General features: G+C 46.0%; 1 protein-coding gene across 1 annotated transcript in view; it reads left to right on the forward strand.

Moving 5' to 3' along the window:
* Nucleotides 1–22894, forward strand: part of CFAP44 (cilia and flagella associated protein 44) — a 557576-nt gene that overhangs the window by 362192 nt on the left and 172490 nt on the right. The window contains exons 25-26 of the mRNA XM_085621005.1: nucleotides 7077–7356; nucleotides 22264–22319. Of these exons, the coding sequence (XP_085477131.1) occupies nucleotides 7077–7356; nucleotides 22264–22319 (336 nt within the window). The remainder of the gene's footprint in view (nucleotides 1–7076; nucleotides 7357–22263; nucleotides 22320–22894) is intronic.

Consider the following 22894-nt stretch of genomic DNA (forward strand, 5'->3'; position numbering starts at 1 on the left):
GGTTGCCCCAAGAAATGGTCTTCAGTTTGGGGCAAATGGAATGAGTACCGGTTTAATATATGTACACCACCACTTGCCCCTTGCCTTTCGGAACCCAGTTCACTAAGTGAAAAGTAAATTCTTTGCCTGACTTGGAAAATGCTAGATATCTTTGAAATTTGATGGCTGCCTCAATGATCACCTTTACATGATATCACAATGTAATGGTCGTATTTTTTGTTGTTTTATTGTTAATAAAAAGAATTACTACAAAAAAAGAGAAGGAGTAGAAAAAACCTGGTCATAGTCAAAAACAAAACGCATAATAGGGCCCTAGAACATGACCTTGGTAACAGCAGACAAAAAAGTGTGGATACACTAGTCACCATGACCACTGCCGATCACAGATACAGAGAAGATTAATGTGGTGCCACAACCTACCACAGAACAGTTACAGATAAGCTAACCATGGTCCATAACAGACAACAGTACATGGGACCAGAACCTGGAAATAGTCCACGTAAGGTCAGAGAACAGACATAGATAACCTGGCCATGGTCCACACCAGACCTGAGAATAGGCATGGATAATCTGGCCATGGTCGACAACAGACCTGAGAATAGGGATGGATAACCTGGCCATGGTCCACAACAGACCTGAGAATAGGCATGGGTAACCTGACCATGGTCCACAATAGACTATAGAACAGATACAGAGAACTGGATTGTGGTCCAGACCACATTTCCCTACTGCTTGCAGGATATTTGGCTCAGCTCAAAGACCACAGACAGAAATCACATGCAAGGGCCTGAATGGCCATCCAGAGGCACAGTGCAGAGCTATATAGAAACTATACCTGGCTTTGTGATGATCAAGAAATGTTGTGATTCATGGTTGATCCCCCTTTTTTTTTACCTAAGTGTCAAATGATAAATATTTGCAATGTAAATATGAAAAGAGCTGTACGGTGTCCTGTCCCGTATTTGCACATCTCATTTTCTGTAATCATGATCAAGTGGACGCGACACACACTATATTGTCCCATACACTCCAACTTTTCCTTGAGATATTCCAAATATTCTATGTAAATCCCGACACTGCTCCTAGTCCACCCTATATCAGATACCTAATGAAAAAGTGAAACAATCGCCTGATATCTTCTTCATCAAGAAGGTTAAAAGCCTTGTAGTATCATGCTGGCCCAAGGCTCTGCATTTTATAGAATCTGTATGAACTCAGGGTCTGAGGCTCTGGTTAGGGGTGTGCAATAGTGCAATGTCAATAGACTTGCAACTCGGTGAGATTTGCAAAATTGAAAAAAAGAAGAAAGAGTTTTACCGGCCCACGGTCGGAATGGGACACTTGTGCAGTCGCTATGTGCCACCGTCAGAGCTCCCATACCAACACGCCCTCTAACCCATCATCATCCTCACTTCTTCACCCGCCACATTGCCTCTCATGAAGAAGCTCCAAGGTGCCAGCTCTAGATCTGCAACCCCCTCATTGACAGCTTGGAGCTTCAGGCCTCTGTGCCATATACCCCACAATCCTCACTATACCTTGAAGAAGGAGTTGTTTCCCAGACACAGGATGCCCCCACCCCCTTCAGGAGCAGGACATCCTGTCAGTAGAAAGTGACCTACTTGTGCGGGCTGATGCTGTTGAAAGTTTTCTTTGGTGAAGCAGGGCCTAGTTTAAATACTTTACCCAGCCTCCTTGGTGCAGAGATCCAAAACTTCACCTGGCATGAGTAAGTGGGAAAGATCCTTGTACGAGTGCTGTTGTATGGAAATATTTTGTTTGTGGCCTTCGTCACCAAATTCCTGCCTTTTACGCCAAATCAATTTAATTTGTGTCCATGCATGATCTATTCATTTTGTGGCTAGCTTCTCTTCCTATTGCACTTTTATTTTAAATGGTTTGCCCAAATCTGTTCAGATTCAGGCTCCACAGACTAAACCCATAATCCCTCTGACTCTGCACTGACTGGATACCAGAATTTTTAATTCTGAGGAAACTCTGTGTGTCTGCAGGATCAGCGTACACAGCGCCAACTGATAAAGTGCTGTGCCCTACCTGCGGAGAGGTATTCACTATAAAGTATTTTACATTTGATGGGGACATCTATAGCATAGGCTTGTCTTGATGAAGACTCTCTATCAGGTAGGAGAGCATTATCCAGTATTCATGCCTTGATCAATGCCTTATCAATGTTTTTTGCCGATTTTTGTGACTATCCTTTATCATCACCAGAAACGGTAAAACCCCTCATTGCCTTTACTTAATGCATTTCGACATTTTGATATTTTACCCGATCTAAAATGGACCATCCTAACTTTTTGGAACATGTTAATATCCCCTTGGTAAGTTGTGAATCTTTTTCAACACTACAAAATCTGCACTATTCGCATAGGTTTCAAAGTTCAAATTGCATTAAAAAAAAAATTCTGTGGCAGTAAATTTTGTGGGAAAAATGAGCATTCTATCACAAAACAGGGATTTCTGTGGAACATTCTTGAAATAGTGTTCACAAGTGAAGTTTTGAGATATCTTACAATATTTTGCGTCCTTAACATAGTGCAAAGTTGCTATGTTTCACTGTCAGCTCAATAATTTAACTTGTTTTTAACTAAATTTTTGTGGCTTTTTGACGGATTTTGGATCAATTTTGGTTTAAACCCTTTGCTCGGGACAGCATTCTTTCCTCTTCATGCAAATGCCAGTTTACTAATATGTTTTTTAACATCTAGATAAAGTCATATTATCTTTGCCCTCCCTCTTTAGAATGGTTAGCCAATTTTAATTCACATTTGAAAAAAACATGAATGCTTTAGACTTCAGTTTTACTGTTTCATTTTTTTTTTGTTTTGCAAATGAAAACGGAAAGGTGAATGTGCTCATAGGCACTCGTCCCTATGCACAGAGAAAAGCAACACTGTGCCTCTGAATCTCCACTCTGACCCTTCTAGCAAAGAGAGCACAGTTTTAATGAATAGCTCTGAGGCTGTTAATGTTTCTGCTTTTTAGAAGCGGGATCCCTGAACAGTGAGCGTTTTCGAAATGAAAATCATTTTTACTATTCAGAGGTATAAACACGTTTTTGAGTGTTCATTTTCAAAACCTTTAAACAAAATCCTTATGCAACAAGCAATGGCAAAGCCAATAAGTCACATTTTTTTAAACAGTCACTCTCAAATCCAATAAGTCTGGCTTGTAATTGAAAATAAAAGGTAGACCATTGGGCTTTGCAAGTGCTTGTTCCTTCTGAACACTCACTCCTACTAATTACTATTGTCTGCGCCTGCCAAAAACATGAGATATAAATAAACAGAAAACCCCTAAGCCAAATGTGGCATTTGCCCCTTCAAAAATCTCTCATCCAAATGCGGCATTCGCCTGCCCTCAGAGTTTTGAAAAGCTGCAATTGCCACTTTCCTGTTGCAGCCTTCACTACCATAGTCCACTTTGAGAGGTCACATGAGGCGGACAGAAGTCTTAGATGTAGCGGGCTGCAGTACCAAAGGCCATTACTAGTGGTCACTTGACTCCGATGCAAGTCCTTGCTGTAGCGGGCTGTGGTACCAGAGGCTATTACAAGGGGTCTCTTGGCTTAGACACAAGTCCGTGCCGTAGAAGGGTGCAGTACGAAAGACCAATACCACAGGTCACTTTACTCAGACACTAGTCCTTGCTGTAGAAGGCTGCAGTACCAGAGGCCCTTACTATAGGTCATTTGACTCAGACACAAGTCCTTGCTGTAGCAGGCTGCACAGACACCGTTATTAGAGGTCATTTGACTCAGATGCAAGTCCTTGCTGTAGCAGGCTGCAGTACCAGACGTCGTTACTAGAGGTCACTTGACTCAGACGCAAGTCCTTGCTGTAGAAGGCTGCAGTACCAGAGGCCCTTACTATAGGTTATTTGACTCAGACACAAGTCCTTGCTGTAGCAGGCTGCAGTACCAGAGGCCATTACTGAGATCTCTTGACTCAGACACTAGTCCTTGCTGTAGAGGGCTGTAGTACCAGAGGCCTTTACCAGAGGTCCCTTAACTCAGATGCAAGTCCTTGCTGTAGAAGGCTGTAGTACCAGACGCCGTTACTAGAGGTCACTTGACTCAGACGCAAGTCTTTGCTTTAGAAGGCTGCAGTACCAGACGCCGTTATTAGAGGTCACTTGACTCACACGCAAGTACTTGCTGTAGAAGGCTGACGTATCGGAGACCTTACCAGAGGTCACATGACTCAGACACAAGTCCTTGCTGTAGCTGGCTGCAGTACCAGACGCTGTTACTAGAGGTCACTTGACTCAGACGCAAGTCCTTGCTGTAGAAGGCTGCAGTACCAGAGGCCCTTACTAGAGGTTATTTGACTCAGACGCAAGTCCGTGCTGTAGCAGGCTGCAGTACCAGAGGCCATTACTGAGATCTCTTGACTCAGACACTAGTCCTTGCTGTAGAGGGCTGTAGTACCAGAGGCCATTACCAGAGGTCCCTTAACTCAGACGCAAGTCCTTGCTGTAGAAGGCTGCAGTACCAGACGCCAATACTAGAGGTCACTTGACTCAGACACAAGTCTTTGCTGTAGAAGGCTGTAGTACCAGACGCCGTTACTAGAGGTCACTTGACTCAGACGCAAGTACTTGCTGTAGAAGGCTGCCGTATCGGACGCCTTACCAGAGGTCACATGACTCAGACGCAAGTCCTTGCTGTAGAAGGCTGCAGTACCAGAGGCCATTGCTAGTGGTCACTTGACTCCAATGCAAGTCCTTGCTGTAGAAGGCTGCAGTACCAGAGGTCGTTACCAGAGGTCACATGAGGCGGACACAAGTCTTAGCTGTAGGGGGCTGCAGTCCCAAAGGCCATTTCTAGTGGTCACTTGACTCCGATGTAAGTCCTTGCTGTAGAAGTCTGCAGTACCAGAGGTCGTTACCAGAGGTCACATGAGACGGACACAAGTCTTAGCTGTAGCGGGCTGCAGTACCAGAGGCCATTACCAGAGATCACGTGCCTCAATCACAAGTCCTTGCTGTAGCAGGCTGCAGTACCACAGCCCATTGCCAGAGATCACTTGACTCAGACAGAAGTCCTTGCTGTAGCAGGCACAGTACCAGAGGTCGTTACCAGAGGTCACATGAGGCGGACACAAGTCTTAGCTGTAGGGGGCTGCAGTACCAGAGGCCATTATCAGGGGTGTCACATGAGGCGGACACAAGTCCTTGCTGCAGCATCCTGCAGAACCTTAGGTCACTTCTAAAGGGGACCCCAGTCAGACACAAGTCCTTGCTGTAACAAGCTGCAGTACCTTAGTTGACCCCTAAAGGTCCCTCCAGCCAGATTCCAGTCCCTTCTGTAGCAAACAGCAGTGCTTTAGGCTGTTACTAATGTCTCTCAAGTCCAAAACAAGCCCTTGCTGTAAGCAGGCTGGAGTACCTTTGGTACTAGAGGTTCGGCTGCCTTTCCAGGCTCCGGATACCAGCAATATATGAACAGGGCAAATGATGATGACAGTCATTATCAAAGCTCCGAATACACATCCTATATCTTCTGAAAGAAGACTCTCTAATATTGATTGGTGTGGTATGTTAGAGGCTATTTATGATGTCTAAAACAGTTCTTTAACAGTTTTCTAGAAGGTGCTTGTGTGCAACGTGCACAAGTAAAGCATGCACCAGCATGTGGTGTAGGGATAGTAACTAAGAGCAGACTAGCAGATTGTGACTGACAGATTGGTGACATTAGGACAGCCATGCTTGATGAACAGGTTATCCAAGCAATGCAAACAATGAACCTATGGCTGAAGAGGGCTGATCCAAACCCCGCTCTCTCTCTATACATGTCTACTTATTGTACTTTTAAAGTATTCATGACACAAGGTTGCCGAGACACCTAGAGGTGCCCGTAGCGAGACTTAACAAGAATCTCCTCCTCAAAGGATGCAGTATCGAATCAGTTGGATAACTTGTCAATTGTACAGTCTGAAGTGAATGCTCTTCAATGGAAACAAGTGGAGTAATCTTCAAAAAGAACCTCCAGTTTCAGTGTAAAGGATGCACATCTTCTTTACACATGGCACATGTAGCCTTTCAAACACTTCTTTTCCAGGCACACGAGGTTGTGGCCAGTGAACGGATGTGCATGGCCAAAAATTACTTCTTCTAGTCCCCAGTGGATGTACAATGTTTACTTCAACGCCATTCATTAAATCGGTTGTCCACTAGCTTGTTCATGAAAACAAACTGGTTTTATGGAGCCTAGTCTGGTCCAGCAGTAGTGGTCTCAATGTGGAATCCAGGGAGGACTCTAAAAGGTGACATTCACAAGTGGGAGCTACAAATCTGTGTAACAGCAAAAGGAGTAGATGAGGGTGGGATGGAGACAGACCTTAATCAAAGGTGCTCCTCTGCTGTCATTCAAGGAAGTCTGAAAAGGTTGTGTCATTTAAAGTGCAGTAGAATGGGGAATTTGCTGTAGATTAGCAGATGTTCCATTCCACCACACTGCTGGTTCCCTGCCTTATTTAGCATCAAGGGAACTGCTAGGTTCTGATGCCTGAGCCTCAGCTTGGTCCACCATGGGAAACACTTAGTCAGAGGCTGCTGACTTCAGAATATTGGAAGGCCAACCCTTATGAGCTTCTGAGGTAGGAAGAGTTGGCAATGAGCCATAGTTGCATGAGGAAAGCTCCCGGTTTGTCAGGGCCATTGTTACAACCTCCTTCTAGGGGAGTTTATGCGACACAAAAACAGTGGATAGAGGCCTGCATGACAGGGCGGGCTGTCTAACACTTTCTTTAGGTGGAAAGTTCCACCGAGAGTAGTGGCAACTCTACATTTGGTGTATCTTTGGGTATATTAGGGTGTTACGTCCCCTTTAACAAATGTATTCTGCAGGTGGTGGTTGGATTCAGAGACTCTGATGTCATGTTGGCAAAAGTTAAGCATGTGTAATTTCACTATAATCTTTTAGAGTAATGACTGATTATGATTTGAAAACACTGTGATATATGGCAGTGTTGCATTACTGTGTAATGTAATACATTGATTTAAGACAAAAAAATAAGACCCCAGATTCATCAAACCTTTTTTATATTTTCCAGTAACAACCAACAGTTGCTCATCTGTGGCATGGAGAATGGAGCGGTGCGGGTGTATCCACTTGAGGCCAATGACCCCCAGTTGAACTCGATGCATGGCTACTGGTCCCTGGGCGTGCATGACAACCAGTATGGGAATATCCAAGCCATCTGCTCCACTTATGATAACCAGTTTTTGGTGACCTGCGGAGCTGATGGCAACATCTTCAGCTTCAGCATCATGTCCCAGGAGGACATTGAGAAGGATATGAGAGGAAAGCGGGCAAAGGTCCCTTCTCCACGGGTAAGGTTGAAACCTTGACTTCTCATGTTTTGATAAAAAATTCTGTCAATAATAAATTACTTTGATCTTGGTGAGATGGACACACATTCTCTAGATTACAATCCATCAGTCTAGGTGATGGTGATGGCCTATTAAAAGTTGTTGTTTTATTAGGTTTCATTCCTGAAGCATTTTCAGCTTTAGATATTAGTAGTTAGATTACATTATGATCCAGGAAATGAACAGAAGAACAGCAATGAGACAATATTGGTGAACATGAAGGATGAGTTTGCACATGAGAGGCTCATCCCTTCACATCAAAGTCAGTAACAAATAAGCAAACTACACATGAAAGGCTTTGGTTACAAAACCATACTACAATACGAGCTTCGTCTCATGTTAAGCCAAGTAATCTAAAATGCCAGGCAGTCTATAGAGACTGGAAAAAATAGAGGGACAGCTAATCAGGGCTGAGCGTCTCCCCTAAACTAAGCTGATGTTCATTACTGCTCTACAATGCAGCTGGAGGCCTGGAGTGAGGATGAGTAAGCATTAACTAGGAAGTGCTTGATACCGGCTGAAGCCCCCTTCAGGACAAAGAGCAGCGGTGCCGGCATTGTCAGAGTACTTTACGTGTGCTAAGCAGCAATATGATGTTTTTAAGATGATTAAACTGTGCAGTAAAAAGAGACATACAGCTAGCATGATCTAACGGGATAGATGCTCGACGCAAAACAGTAAAGTCAATTTTCAGTTGACCATGTGAGGACCTTGAGTACACGTTGTCTGATAGTGAAGCATATTCACAGAAGGCATCTCCTTCCCATTCATCGCAAAGAAGTTGCTTGCAATTTCACTGGGAACGCTGATGAGGGAATTGCAGCTGTTTACACACATTTATGTTCATCCTCTTCTCTTCGCAGCATATAGAGTGCCACCTTCAAAAACTCTCCCCTCAGATAATCAGTAATGCTCAAATACTTTTGTGTTCTGTGAATATTTGTAATGTTTGGTGAAAAAGGGATCTCAGTGGCAAATGAGTTTGTGAACAACACTTGAATAGAATGTTCCCTTCCGCGGGCATGCCTGGCACTGCCAAATGTCCTAAAAAATGGGCACATACCAGCATAATGGATGGAAATCAAAAGTAGAAGGTAAATCAATTATCTCTATTTAGAATATGTTCCTCTTGACCTAATTATTGGAACTTTGATGTACAGAGTTGTGCAGTTGGGATTTACAGGTCTTTTTATGATCACAGCCCATTCAGACATCTTCAAAGACCAAGCCAATCCTGTCCGCAAAGCAAGCATGAGACATGTAATTCCTGCACTATGTGCTCTAAAACTTGCTTCTAAAACTTGTTTCCACTGAGTAGATGAAACCTGATGGCACAATAACCCTAATTTATTCTGCATTTATCTTCCATGACATCACTCTTAGCCACAATATCAGCCATGAGAGGGCACAGGGCTCTTACAAAGAGCTTTTGAATGTGCTCCCAAAGAGAACATCAACCCAGATAACATTGCTTGAGCTCCTTCTCCATGTTAAAGTGGTTATTGCTTTAACTCAATCATGCCTGTTCCATGGAAATGTCATCTCTCTGCAGTTTCTGTGATGATCATTGAACAAATGCAACTAATTCAAATTGCTGCAGCCAGACTGTTTTAGGCCTATTCAAAAGATATCATCTCATCCACCTTGTGAGTCCTCCGTTGGCTAACAGTAATTGGTTATAGGGCCATCTATGAAAACTCTCCTAGTTTCCTTGCATCTAAATGTAAGTGATATAATAGCAGACACCTAGGTGCGTTAAGCTTGCCTTTTTGGTCATTCCCTTTTTTAGATATGTTAGAGTAGCTGGCAATGCATTCTTGTCACTACTACCAAACCTTGGAACTTGCTTTCCCTCCATCTTTGGTTGGAGACTTGTTTACTAAAATTGCAAAATGACCTAAACCTTTTCCCCTAATAATTCCTTAGGATTTTCAGCTGTCTGCTGTTAACTCATTATTTGTCAATTAGCACCTAGGGACTATGGTAGCTGTTGCACACTGTAGAAGTTTTAATAGGTTATTCTAAAATAAGATAACATAAAATAGCATAATATGCTGGCACAGTTTGCCCTCTCACTCAATTGGATTCTTCTGGGTTAACTCACTGTTCCTTCTGCTTCTGTAAGGCAGTGTCTGTAAGCCAGGCATAAACAATACTCTTGCACAATTTCATTCACTATTAGTTCTATCTTGACACTGTTTTGGCTTTGTGTTTGATCTTCTGTTTTCCTAACATCATCTTCAGATTTGTGTGCAATATATCATACTTCTTTAATGTGGCAAAGCATTGTGGATTGTTTGAAATTGAATTTATTAATTGCATAAAGTTTGTATAAGTATTGTTCTCTGCAATCCAGTTTGATCATGGGTGCATTATGGGTCCAAGTGTATGGTAATCATGTTTTGCCAATGTTATTGTTTTTTAAACCTACTATGAATTTGCCCAACAGGTCCCTTAACATAACTTCTTTTAAAATAATCTGTGAATTGCTAATCTATCAGATTCTCTTGATATTCATAAAAGGTACTTTTGAAGAATTTTTAAATGTTTTCCAATTGACCAAATGAAATTGCAACATTCTTGCTTTTTTGTATTTTTACCAATTTACTACGCGCTTGATACATTTGGCCAAAACACCTCTAAAAAGTGTGAATTAAAGGATAAAAGATTATAGCAGAAATGGTAACCCCTAGTAAGAGCACTGCAGATTTTGATAAACTATGTCTGCCCCTTTAAGAACCACGGAACCTACACTATACCATCATTTCGAGCAGGATGAAAGGCAGTCTGTTTTTTCTACTCAGTGAGGAAGATGCTGGATAGAACTCTGGTTTACACAAAGCTGTTTTAGGCTGGAAGCACAAATGTTTGGTGGGTTTTCAGGCTTCACGTGATGTCATAAGGTGTTGTGACTCTTCTTAGACTTTTATTTTTGAAGAAAAATGTTATTTTCCCCCCTTGTTCCTTGAGGACTTTCATCTCTCTGTTATCTGAAGCCATCATGTCAGCTCATTTTGTTAAATGTTCAGCTGGCAGCATGAAGATGTCAAGAAATGACAACCATTATGTTTGGGAGGTTTGTCTTCCTGACTTTCACTCTAGCAAGGACTGTGACATTGCCAAGAAGGTGTCTAACAGAAGTCTGAAGGGCAGGGAAGGTATCTGTTTTAGGGTTAAAAGTGTGAGGTTGACAGAAGATTGCCACTTCAGCTTTCACATCGGTCTTTGCGGGTAGCCCAAGTCTTTTAGCAAATAGTAATACGGCCTTCCAGTATCTGCTTGTTCAACCTCCCACTACACTAATCTAACACTTGAGGAGATGAGTGGACACCATCTCGAGGTCGCTGGCGCTTGTGCTCCTGGTTGACATGAAGGTGGTCAACATCATGAAGTCAATTGGAACATTATTCAATGTCAAAGCATTCATCGTCGAGTCATACCTTATGTGGCCATGTTTTATGTTCATTTGGTCAACTAGAAAACATTAAAAAAATTCTTGAAAAGTTGTGTACCAGGACCTTACACATACACATAGATAGTCTACCTTTTATAGATACAGAGTCAATATCTATGATGAAGAACTAGGATTACTAGTATTCAATGTTTCCTTCTGTGGATATGCTGCAGAGCATTTTTGACCATGATCACTGTAGAAGTGAACCTTTACTACAGACCTCATGCCATCTCTTTGAAGGCAGCGTTACATCTGCGAATAAGGTGTGACAGCAATCATCACATGGGTGTTGAACACGCATAGTAAGGTAAATGTTATTTTAGATTTACCTGAGGATTCTGCGTTTTTTTCATAGAATGAGAGCATTTTTCAGACTCATCAGGACTTTTGATGTATCTTTTTGGGAATCTGTGGATACCTTATGGTGTCAAAATGGTGTATTTTATTTAACATGTCAGCGCCATAGACTTATCTGTGGATATTAATGGTATGGGTATACAATAGTTAAAACTGTTTTAACCTGATCATTTCCAAAAATACTGAATATATCCCAAACCCCAAAAGGGTCCACTCTATCAAATATTCTACTTACATGCCAAGTGTGCTGCTAATCTCACAAGTGTTTTGGGCTATGTGTAAGAGAAATGTTGAACATAGGGATTATTTTGCGGTCCCACAGATGTGTTTTCCTCTATACCCGTTAAACTCCTAAGTTAATTAGCGCCACGTTTGGAACAAAGAGCCAGCGTTAGACACATCAAATGTCTACCAAAGGTTGTGTGGAATTGTCGCATAGATCAAAGGTTAGTCACAACACAATAAAGGACATTTTCTATGAAAGCTTTAACAAACCATAACTTTGTTTTATACAAGACAAAGTTCACTTAGAGGCTAAGAATTAGAAGCATACGAATTGTTAATTTGTTGTTATGGTCACCACCACACTAAAGCACTCGCAATATACATACCTTTGCTCTGGAGTTGGACCATGATCGCATTATTTTGCAGTGATAGTCTGGCCCATGATGAGAAGTTGTGGTATGTTTGAAATGCAAAGTTAAACCAGATTGGTCGCACACTGCTACACCTACCAGGCGTGTTCCCCCAATGAAAATGGTCCCTGAAGGTCAGCGTCGGCGGATACACCTATGCTCGAGTGTGAATGCAAGTATGCGTGGCGTGTGCCATCCCTGGACACATGTTTCGAGGTAGTTGCCTCTCGTCAGCAGGGAGTAGGAAAATGTGAGGGGTTGCTGTGTAAGCTGCTAAAATTTGTTGTTATGGTCACCACCACACTAAAGCACTCGCAATATACATACCTTTGCTCTGGAGTTGGACCATGATCGCATTATTTTGCAGTGATAGTCTGGCCCATGATGAGAAGTTGTGGTATGTTTGAAATGCACTAGCCCTCCAGTGTTGCTCACCATAACAAGTAACAGTTAGTAGTGTTTTTTAGGATTTCCCTCAGGGCCATGCATATTTGAGTTTTTGTGCCATAACCTGGGTTATTTCAAGGATATCTGCCAAATCTGGTGCAAATTGATCAAACGGTTTAAATGTTATTGGGTGGGTGATGGGGGGGGGAGTGGGCCTAAAACTCGACACCTTTTTATTTAATGCACAAGTTACCACTTGTGTAACGATATATCCGTAAGAGACATTAGTTAGTGATAGATTCCTTACCTTAGAATATCCCCAGGTGTCAGACTTTTTTGTAGCAGTAACCCTGCGCGTCAGTAGGTGGCGTCGTGCGGCTCCATGTCCGTCGCTGGCGGTGTAAGCTCCGAGATGACGTCACGGAGACTACTTAGGCGCCACCCATGCGCGCTGACTTCAGTTCTGTACACGACTATCGGTGCCAGGAACGCAGAGCCATGCAAGAAACTGACCACTGGTGCCATGAAACTAGGTACCTGAAAAGGGGGATGACCCTAACCCTAGAAATCAGTTCGCAGAACGGGGAGGATGGGTGGGGCGGAAAGGAATCTATCACTAACTAATTTCTCTTACAGATATGTCGTTACACAAGTAGTAACTTGTGCATCTGAAAGAGACATGTTAGTGATAGATTCCTTACCTTAGAATAGATACCCCAGCAATACCAACCCCGGTGGTGGGTCTGCGAACAAGATTACACCAGAAAGTCACGGAGAACAGAACGGCCAAAAAGCTGTCTCTCCGAACCGGACTGTCAAGGCAGTAATGCTTGATAAACGTGTGCAGTGAGGCCCACGTAGCTGCCTGACAAATGTCCTGCAAGGGGATGCCGCGTCCCAAGGCAGTAGTGGCTGCCGTTGCCCTGGTAGAATGGGCCCGCAGCCCTACAGGAGGCTCCTTCTTAGCCAACGAGTAACACGCTTTGATGCACAGAACGACCCACTGAGAGATGGTCCGTTTGTGCACAGCCCGACCTTTTTTGACACCCACATAGCCAACAAAGAGCTGGTCATCCACCCGGAACTGCTGTGTACGCTTCAGATAGAATTCGAGTGCACGTTTTGGTTCCAGACGGTGGAGCCTTTCCTCCTCCCTTCAAGGATGTGGAGGCGGAAAGAAGGTGGGCAAAGTGATGACTGCCCGATGTGGAAGGGCGTGACAAGAAAGAAGGACGGGTCCTTAAAACCACCTTGTCCGGATGAACAGAAAGGAAAGGAGGTTTGGAAGAAAGAGCCTGGTGCTCACTCACTCTTCTGGCAGAGGTGATAGCTACCAGGAAAGCCGTCTTGAGAGTGAGAAGACGCAAAGGACAGGTATGAAGGGGCTCGAAGGGAGCGCACATCAGATATGTCAAGACAAGGTTTAAGTCCAATTGAGGCATTATGAACGGCACAGGAGGAAACGTGTGCGTAATACCTTTCAGGAAACGGTTAACAACCGGGGACTTAAAAAGAGAAGGCTGATCTGGAAGCCGTAAAAAGGCGGAGATGGCCGAAAGATAACCTTTGATAGTGCCCAGAGCAGAGCCCTGCTGGGCCAAAGAAAGAAGGAACAGAGGGACTTCAGAAAGAGGGGATCCACAGCCTTTGCTGTGCACCATGCCTCAAACTTGTTCCACCTGCAGGCGCATACCGTTTTAGTGGAGGGACGCCTGGCTGCCAGAATGATATCACAGACTTCGGGAGGAAGATCGAAAGCTGTCAACTGTCGCCGCTCAATCTCCACGCATGGAGGTGGAGGCTGGACAGGTTCGGGTGGAGGACCGTCTCCTGCTGCTGCGACAGAAGATCCTCCCAAAGAGGCAGACGGATCGGGGGATCGATCGCCATGCTGAGGAGCTCGGGATACCAGTATCTTCGTGCCCAATCTGGAGCCACAATGATGACTTCGGTTTGGTCGCGCTCAATCTTCTTCAGCACTCTGGGCAGAAGTGGAATAGGCGGAAAGGCGTACAATAGACCGCAACTCTACTCGCGATGAAAAGCGTCGCCGAGCGAGTGCCACCTTGGAAATTCCAACGTGCAGAACTGATGACATTGCGTGTTCTCCTAGGTGGCGAATAGATCTAACCAAGGCTCTCCCCACTGCTGAAAAGAGACCTTGCACCACGTCCGAGTTCAGACGCCACTCGTGATCCATCAAGCACCGGCGGCTGAGTTCATCCGCCCTGGCGTTCAGAGAACCTGCCAGGTGTTGAACCACCAAGGTAATGCTTTGATGTTCCAGCCATGTCCAAAGGCGCAGAGCCTCCTGACATAGGGTCCAGGATCCCACCCTGCCCTGTTTGTTGCAATACCACATGACGGTGGTGTTGTCCGTGAACACCTGCACCACAGTTCCCCGGACAGAGGGAAGGAATGCCTTCAGTGCAAGTTGGATCGCCCGCAGCTCCAACAGATTGATATGGAGCCAGAACTCCGCCAGAGAACAGAGGCCTCTGATCTCCGCCTCTTCCAAGTGGCCTCCCCATCCCAGGAGGGACGCATCTGTCACCACTGTGTGCTCCAGTTGGGGAAGGGAGAGGGACCTGCCATCGACCCAATCGCGATTTGTGAGCCACCACTGCAACTGCAGTGCAGTGCCCTCCGAGATCTGTACATGAGTGGACAGGTTGCCCCGATGTTGCGCCCACTGGAACTTCAGGTCCCACTGCAGAGCCCGCATATGCCATCTGGCATGTGTCACCAGCAGGATGCAGGAGACCATCAGGCCCAGAAGCCGGAGGGCCATCCTGACTGAAACCCGGGACAGAGGCAGAAAGATCGGAATCATAGCCTGAATAGCCCGGACTCGCTGCTCGGGAGTATAAACCCGAAACAGCGTTGAATCCAGAACTCCTCCGAAGAAGGGGAGCTTCTGAGAGGGACTCAGGTGCGACTTCGGCACGTTGATGGAGAACCCCAGCAAATGCAGGAGGTCCGCCATAGTCTGAAGGTGGTTGATGGCTGCCTGGGGCGAGCCGCCTTCAACAGCCAGTCGTCGAGGTAAGGGAAGACTGACACCCCTGACCTGCGCAGGTGAGCCGCAACCACCGACATCATTTTCATGAGCACCCGAGGGGCACTGGTAAGGCCGAAGGGGAGCACGGCAAACTGAAAATGCTCCTTCTACCGTGAACCGCAGGTAACGCCGGTGGGCCGGCAGGACGGGGATGTGAAAATATGCGTCCTGCAAGTCCAACGCTACCATCCAGTCTCCAGGGTCGATGGCAGCCAAGACCTGAGCCAGAGTCAGCATTTTGAACTTCTCCTTCTGGAGGAAGCAGTTGACGTTCCGGAGGTACAAGATGGGGCGCAGACCCTCTTTGTCCTTCTTGGGGACCAGAAAGTAGTGGGAATAACAACCACTCCCTACTTCTGGCCCAGGAACGCACTCGATGGTCCCCTTGGCCAAGAGGGCCGCAACTTCCTGCTGGAGAGTTGCCAAGTGTTCCCCCAACATTCGGTGGTACCGAGGTGGCATGGCTGGAGGGGTGGACTAAAAGGGAAGGGAGTAACCCTTGCAGATTATCTGCAACACCCACTTATCCGATGTGATAGCGCGCCAGTGGGGGAGGTGATGGCAAATCCTGCCACCCACTGGCGTGGGGTGCTCCCCAAAGCTCGGATTAGGAAGGTTTGGAGGCAGAAGCATCGGGGGCGGAGGCGGACTGCCCCCCACGCTGATTCCCAGTGCCGCCCCTGCGGAAGCTGCGCCCGCGGCTGCACTGAGGCTGGTTCTGCACAGGCTTGCTGAATGAACGTGCCTGGGCGCACCTGCCTTGGCCACGAAAGGAACAAAAACCAGAAGTGGCTGGGCTCTTCGTTGTAAGACCCAAGGACTTGGCCGTGGCTCGCGAGTCCTTAAAACGCTCCAGCGCACCAAATAGGCGAGTGCCATCAAAAGGCATGTCCATAAGCGAGTTCTGGACGTCGGGCGAGAACCCAGTAGAACGCAACCAGGCGTGGTGTCGCAGCGCCACAGTCATAGACATGGCCCTGCCCAACGAGTCAGCGGTGTCCAAACCACACCGAATGGCGAACTTAGCTGCATCGTTACCCTCAGCAACCGCCTGGGAAAGCACAGCATGGACCTCCTCAGGACACTGAGGCAACACCTGAGCAACCGTATCCCACACCGCATGGGAATAGCGGCCCAATAAGCAGGCGGTGTTTACCGACCGCAGCCCCAAGCTGGCCGAGGAGAACAACCGCTTACCGAACTGTTCCAGCTTCTTAGAGTCCTTATCTGGTGGAGCCATGGGAAAGGCACTCTGCGACATTGAGGCTTGGCTGACCAGACTCTCAGGCGTGGGATGAGTGGTCAGAAACGCGGGGTCACCAGGCGGTGACGCCTGGTGACATTCCTATCCACAGGGGCCCCTGTGGCCGGCCGCGACCAAGTGCCCAACAGGATGTCAGTGATGGCGTCATTGAAGGGAAGCAGTGGCTCCGACGAAGTCGATGCCGTCTGGAGCACCTCGGTAAGGAGGTTAGTTTTGAGGGCCACCATAGGAAGATCAAGGTTGAGGACCTCAGCAGCCCGACGGAGCACCATCGTGTAGGAAGCGCCCTCCTCCATCGTAGGTGGGGGAGAGACAAACCCCGGGTCAGAAGAGACATCGAGGTTGCCGGCATCCTCCAGATCGTCCACCCAGTCCTGCTCGGAGTCACATTGACGGGCAAGAGGGTCCTCGGACCCCTCCCAGTCATCCTCCGCCTCTGTTGCAGGAGGAACCGGCCGCGGTGGCAGAGCCGAAGAAGGGACAAACGGTGCTGCCCTCGGCCCCGCCTCCAGCGCAGGCCGGGGTCGGGCAGGCGCCGACTCCCAATGTGGATCCCAGGCAGGAACTAAATGGTCCTGGAACCGGGGCAAGGGTGGAACGAATGGCACCCACTGCGGCGCTGGAGGCTGTGCCGAGGGCGGCGCTGGAGCGGGATGCGCCGGACCTCGTGGCGCTGGAGCCAACGGCGTAGGATCCTGTGGCGCCGAAGCTGGAATCGCCGGCGGCGCCGATGGCCCAACAGGATCTGGACACAGGACCGCGGGGCCCGAAGGCATGCCGGCGGGAGCCCGAGGCCTAAAAAGGCGGTCCAAGAAATTCTCGCACCTGTTCGGGAGTCGCCGTCGGACCCGGGTAATGCGAGTAGGCCGCGGGACTCCCAGGATCCAAAGGAGCCGCAGGGGCAGAACCCCTGTCCTCCTCGTCCGCATCCGAGGACCGATGGGGAGACGTCGGAGAGCGAACACGTTTCTTCGACTTCTTTTTATGTCGTCGCCTACCGGAATCCAAGGGCGAAGACCTGGAGCCCGAGGATCGATGACTGCAGCCCCACGAGTGGTCCCTGGACCTGGAGCGGCGCTGGGACGAGTGCCGGACCTCCAGCAGCTTCTGGCGCCGCTCCCTCAAGGCCTTCGGGCCATGGCCCAACATTTCCCGGCAAGACCGGGAGTCGTGGTCAGTTTCCAGGCTGTAGAGGCAAACATCGTGGGGGTCCGCCACCGACCTATTGCGACGGCAGGCCCCACAAGACTTAAATCCAGGCATCCCTACGTGAACCTGGAGTAAAAAGGGGGAGACAAAAAGTCTCAAGAGTAGTCAAAAAGTGACTAAGGTACGTGCTCTATCTGGATCTGCGCTTGCTGGCGTGGAAAAAGAAAGAACTGACGTCAGTGCGCATAGGTGGTGCCTAAGTAGTCTCCGTGACGTCATCTCGGTGCTTACAACGCCAGCGACGGACGCGGAGCCGCATGACGCCACCTACTGATGCGCAGGGGTACTGCTACAAAAACTTTCCGGATTCAGTCTGACGCCTGGGGATATTCTAAGGTAAGGAATCTATCACTAACGTGTCTCATTCAGATATGAGTTTCCACTAAGGTGATTTCCTACATAAAATTGTTCAGTGAAAGTCACCAGATTTTAATGACACTGTGGCCTTTCCATCATTCAGTGCCTTTTCTTGGTGCGGGGACATTTCTGCCTGCAGTTTTGGATATAGAAGCCAAAATGGAAATCTGCAATCTGCACACGCTTCTCTCCCCAAAATAAACCCACTACTCACCCTTTGGGCTAGGTGGAGTAGGATTTAAACCCACTACTCACCCTTTGGGCTAGGTGGAGTAGGATTTAATAATAAGCGCCCACCTTTAAGCTAGGTGCGGAGACTTTGGACCCTTATGCCACTGTGCCATTGCTGAAGGACTTGGGGGTAGTCAGTAAAAGCCCCCACAAGTCGAGTGCAGAAGCCTTCTCAAAGAAACTTCAAATTAGTTTAACACACCCATTTTCTCTGACAAAATTGCAATTTTACCAAAAACATCCAAATCAACCTGCAGCTATTTTGTTTTCTAAAATGCTAGATGTTTGCAAAGATCAGAAATTACTTCAAATAAAGTTTTCAACATTCACATCTTCCTTGGGAAAACCAGAAGATATGAGGAGTGCAGAAGATGCCCCTAATCCTTGGGCAAGCCAGGGCCCTCGAGCCTCCTTATGCCTCATACTATTGCACAAAGCAGGGGTGGGGTACTTTGTAACACCGTCTACCCTTGGGCAAGCGGACAATCAAAAACAAATTATCTTTGTTGCCCTTGAGAAAGGCTGGGGGAACAAATATCTTCCCTGCCCTTGGGCAAATAGGGATGGTGCACATATGCCCCTTCTTTTAGACAAGGTGGGTGATAAGGGCGTAATATCTAAAGAAAAGTAAATAAATTCTGCTTCCTTGGCTTAGTCAAAAGGTTACAGGGCATAACATACCACTTACCCTTTCTCAAAGCGTGGGGGAGAAGTACACCCCTTGCCATTCTTAAAGACAAGAAAAGAAAAGCACCTTAGGCCTATAGGCAAGATGAGGGTGGAGGGCTTTAACTAACCCCCTGAGCAAAGGTTGTGGAGGCAAACAAGGCCTTTTGCCATTGGCCAAGGCAGGAGACAAGCAAACATCCCCGCTCACTGCCCTTGGGAAAAGTGTAGAGCAAACAAATACCAGCCCTTGGGGTAAGGGTAATAAATAACCCCCATCCATTTGCAATTAGACAAAGACATCGCCTATGACAAGGTGGTGGGCAGATACATCGCCTGCCCTTTGGTAAGACAGAGAATACTGATTATCCCCTTTCCTTGTGTAAGGGGGTAATAGGGGTTATTGGCTACTGCTATCCCTGCCCTTTTGCAAAAAAGAGAACATTGATTAATACATAGACACCCATATCAATAAATCACTCACTATTTCATTTTATTAGATCACTGATCCGTGTAAACATTAAATACAAAATTGAAACATACATTTCATGAAACATTCGATATTATACGAGTAAAAGGTTCAAAGTAGAACGTGCTAAGCTGGTATTTAAAACATTTGTTAAACAGTTACTTAAAAAACTGTATTTTGACGTAGCATATAAAACCTTTCCCGCAGCCAGTACAAAAATAGTGCATCCCAATGCAACTAAACAGACTGTACTGTCATTTGTATTCCTAATACCACTTATTACCAGAATACGTTTCAAGTAGGTTCTTCTTCGCTTACGTAGATAGGGCTCTGTCAATAAAAGAGGTGGGAGGCGGTCAGTCGCATTAAGACTGCACCAGCACTTTTTGATACTGTCCCATAATGTGGTCCAATAAATCTGGTCCTGCTACAATAATTAAAGATCCACAGAGCCACTTTCATGTGGCTCAACAGACTTGTGGAAGCCTTCTACTGAATGTTACCGGAGTCTTCTTCATGACAACAGATAGATTCATTACTACACCATTTTCTGTCAAACTGTATTTCTTTTGTCCAGTTTACAGTGGATTCTACAATCTCACCCATACAGAGCCCTGGAGTTGATCCAGCACCTCCTGATTAATCTTGGGACAACCTTTAGGGACAGTATCTGATCCTCCACTTTAAGCGATCTTCCTTCCACTTTGAGGCACGTCAATACTCAACTCAAGACTGAGTGCAACCATTGTGGCACAGGACGGAAGGGAGACCGCTCACTTCCAACATTTGTTCTCCAACTGTCCTACAATCAGGTTGTCTGCCCTCTAAATGGATATCTGTGTAAAGCTGTTGGTGCCACCTTGCCTCTAAAGGCCTTTACTAATGGCACCAATACAGAATCAGCATAGTTAGAATTACATTTATTCAAAGCACTCACATCACTTGATACCCCTCCTTTTACCTAATCGTGATGGACAATTCATGAAAGATTATTTTAAGCCGCAATCTCAAAATTACTATGTTGACAGACCTCATCAAGTGACTCACTGCCCAGTGTCAAAGTGGAGTTCATTACCATTTTACCAGAAACCCCTCCTAGAGTTTTTACCGGTATTACTTTGTGCAATAAAAATGAAGTTTGTTGGTGTAAAGCAAAACATTAACGTGTGTGCGTTTAAGTGTTGGGATCTCTAGAACTGCTGAAAGGTCCTTATAATCCCTAGTAAAAAACAGCTTGTTCTTTTGGGATTACCCATCTTGTGAAGAGGTTTATTGGTACTCTATCCCGTAAAAAGATGTCCTTGTTATGGAATCACTACAAACTTTACCAACTGGAAGAGTAGGATAGCTCCAGCCCTCGGGGATCTTTTAATCACCTTGGCACCCCATCAGGCCCAGGCTCATGACCTGATTTCACTGACTTAATTCAATGTGATACATTGATTGCTGCCTGAATGCCTTTATGAAATTGTCCGCTATAAATGAATCAAGTTAAAAATAAAATTCAAGGCCTATGTTCCCCGTAAGACAGTTGCATGGATAATCCAGGTTCACTCTGTCATACTGACATTTTCAACACAAGTGCAAATTTTACTGCCTTCTCCCACAAGTGGGAATAACTCACAGGTATGTCTTGTTTATCCAGCCATCCATCAGTTGCTAACGGCAAGAAATGTCGGTTCATTTTTTTAAATAATTGGTTACAGTTTGCATATTTTTTCTTAACATCTCCACACCTTCATACAAGGCAAGGGTCTTAAGGACCCTAATTCATTGCACATCATTGAGTTTGGTTGGGGTGTATTAATAATCCCCCAAACTCCTTCATTTAGATAAGGTGGAGTTGACTAGGACCCTCAGGCACCACAGGAGCTGCTGACTTTCCCAGGCATCTTTCACCATCCAAAGAATGAGGGTGAAGGGGAAGCGAGACCCCTACCTCCTGCCTAGCACCCTGTTTGTAGTAGAGAACCAGGAGTAAAGTAAATCAGGCTCACCTGAAACATTAGAAGATACATACATCCAGAGAAAGCAATGACATTTCCTGGAAAATAATTAAGCTGAAGAGCTGTATAATTTGAGAGTTCTCTAATAGTGGCTATAGCACAAAATCTAAGCAGACATGAATTCACAAGTTACCCACACGACGTTCACTTAGCCAAACGACTGAGCCACTCCAACATGGTGTAATTCTTACATGCTTGAGATTAGCTGTAGTCAAGGAAACATGTCTTAAAGGAAACATGCCTCATGTACATACGTTGAACTTACCTTATAGCATCAATGCAAAGGTCCTAGAAGCTTCCAACCAGGGTAAGCACAGTCTTTCCACAGCATGCTGAGTATCGAGAGCTGCCATGAGGAAATTGAGTTGCATAACACAATTTAGTGGGTACAAGAAATTTCAGACATTGTGAGTTTTGAGTTCTCTGTCAGCACCACATGTAATACAGAAAGGAGCATTTAAGAGGGTTATTTAATGATTAACTGAATGTCACTTGTTAGTGAACTGGTCTAAGAACCGTTTGATCTTTTCAGGGGTGTGGCCCACACAGAACATCATTAGCAGCTTGAGTCTTAATCGGGTAATCGCTTATAGTACAGGGACGTTCTCCAGTGGGTTTTTTGCTGACAGTACTCGAGTCCATGTAAAGACTTCAGGGTCTTGTGGTGGTGCGCTTGGGTAACATTCTGACTAGTTTGACTTATATCTGTCAAATACATTCAAAGACTCAAACATTGATGACCTGATGACCCTCCCTGTTTCTTTTTAATCAGCTGCACCTTGAAAAGGAGAAGGTTCCTGAGGACATTGAGGACCCCAACGCCTACAGGTACTGTTCATTGCTCTATGGCAGAATCTGAGAGAGGAATGGCGTTGTCTGCAAGGTGGGGAGGAACAATCCATTTACCTGTGTGGTGGGGGAGGAGCAGGTTGCACCATTACCCTCTTTAGAGGGAAGGGATAGAAATAAAACTGATTTTACCAGTACTAGTAGTGGTGCAAACAAGTGTCAACTGCTGCTATTGGAACCTGAAATGGAACATCTTTTTTACATAGACGTACATTTGTGTGTGTTTCCCTTTGTGTCTTTGGGAGTCAGATGAGAAAGTAAGAGAGTGTCGGAGATAGCAAGTGAGTTACTGCACAAGTGAGAGAGAGAGAGAGAGCGAAAGAGAGACCAAAAACAGCTACATCATGTGTTGTGTGATGATGACAAGACCAGAGCTTGCACAGTGATCCTTTCCCCTTGTAAGTATGCCTAGTACCGTCCTCTTAGGGATGTCCTCTTCCTTTGCTATCAAGAGCTCATACCAATGCTAAGTGCAGGTAGCTAATGTATTAATCACAGCCCTCCTCTTATTAGAAAGATGGGGTGGGTGATTGCTGCTTCATAATTGGTGTTTA

Source organism: Triturus cristatus, chromosome 8 (assembly GCF_964204655.1).
Source record: "Triturus cristatus chromosome 8, aTriCri1.1, whole genome shotgun sequence".
Lineage (NCBI taxonomy): Eukaryota > Metazoa > Chordata > Amphibia > Caudata > Salamandridae > Triturus > Triturus cristatus.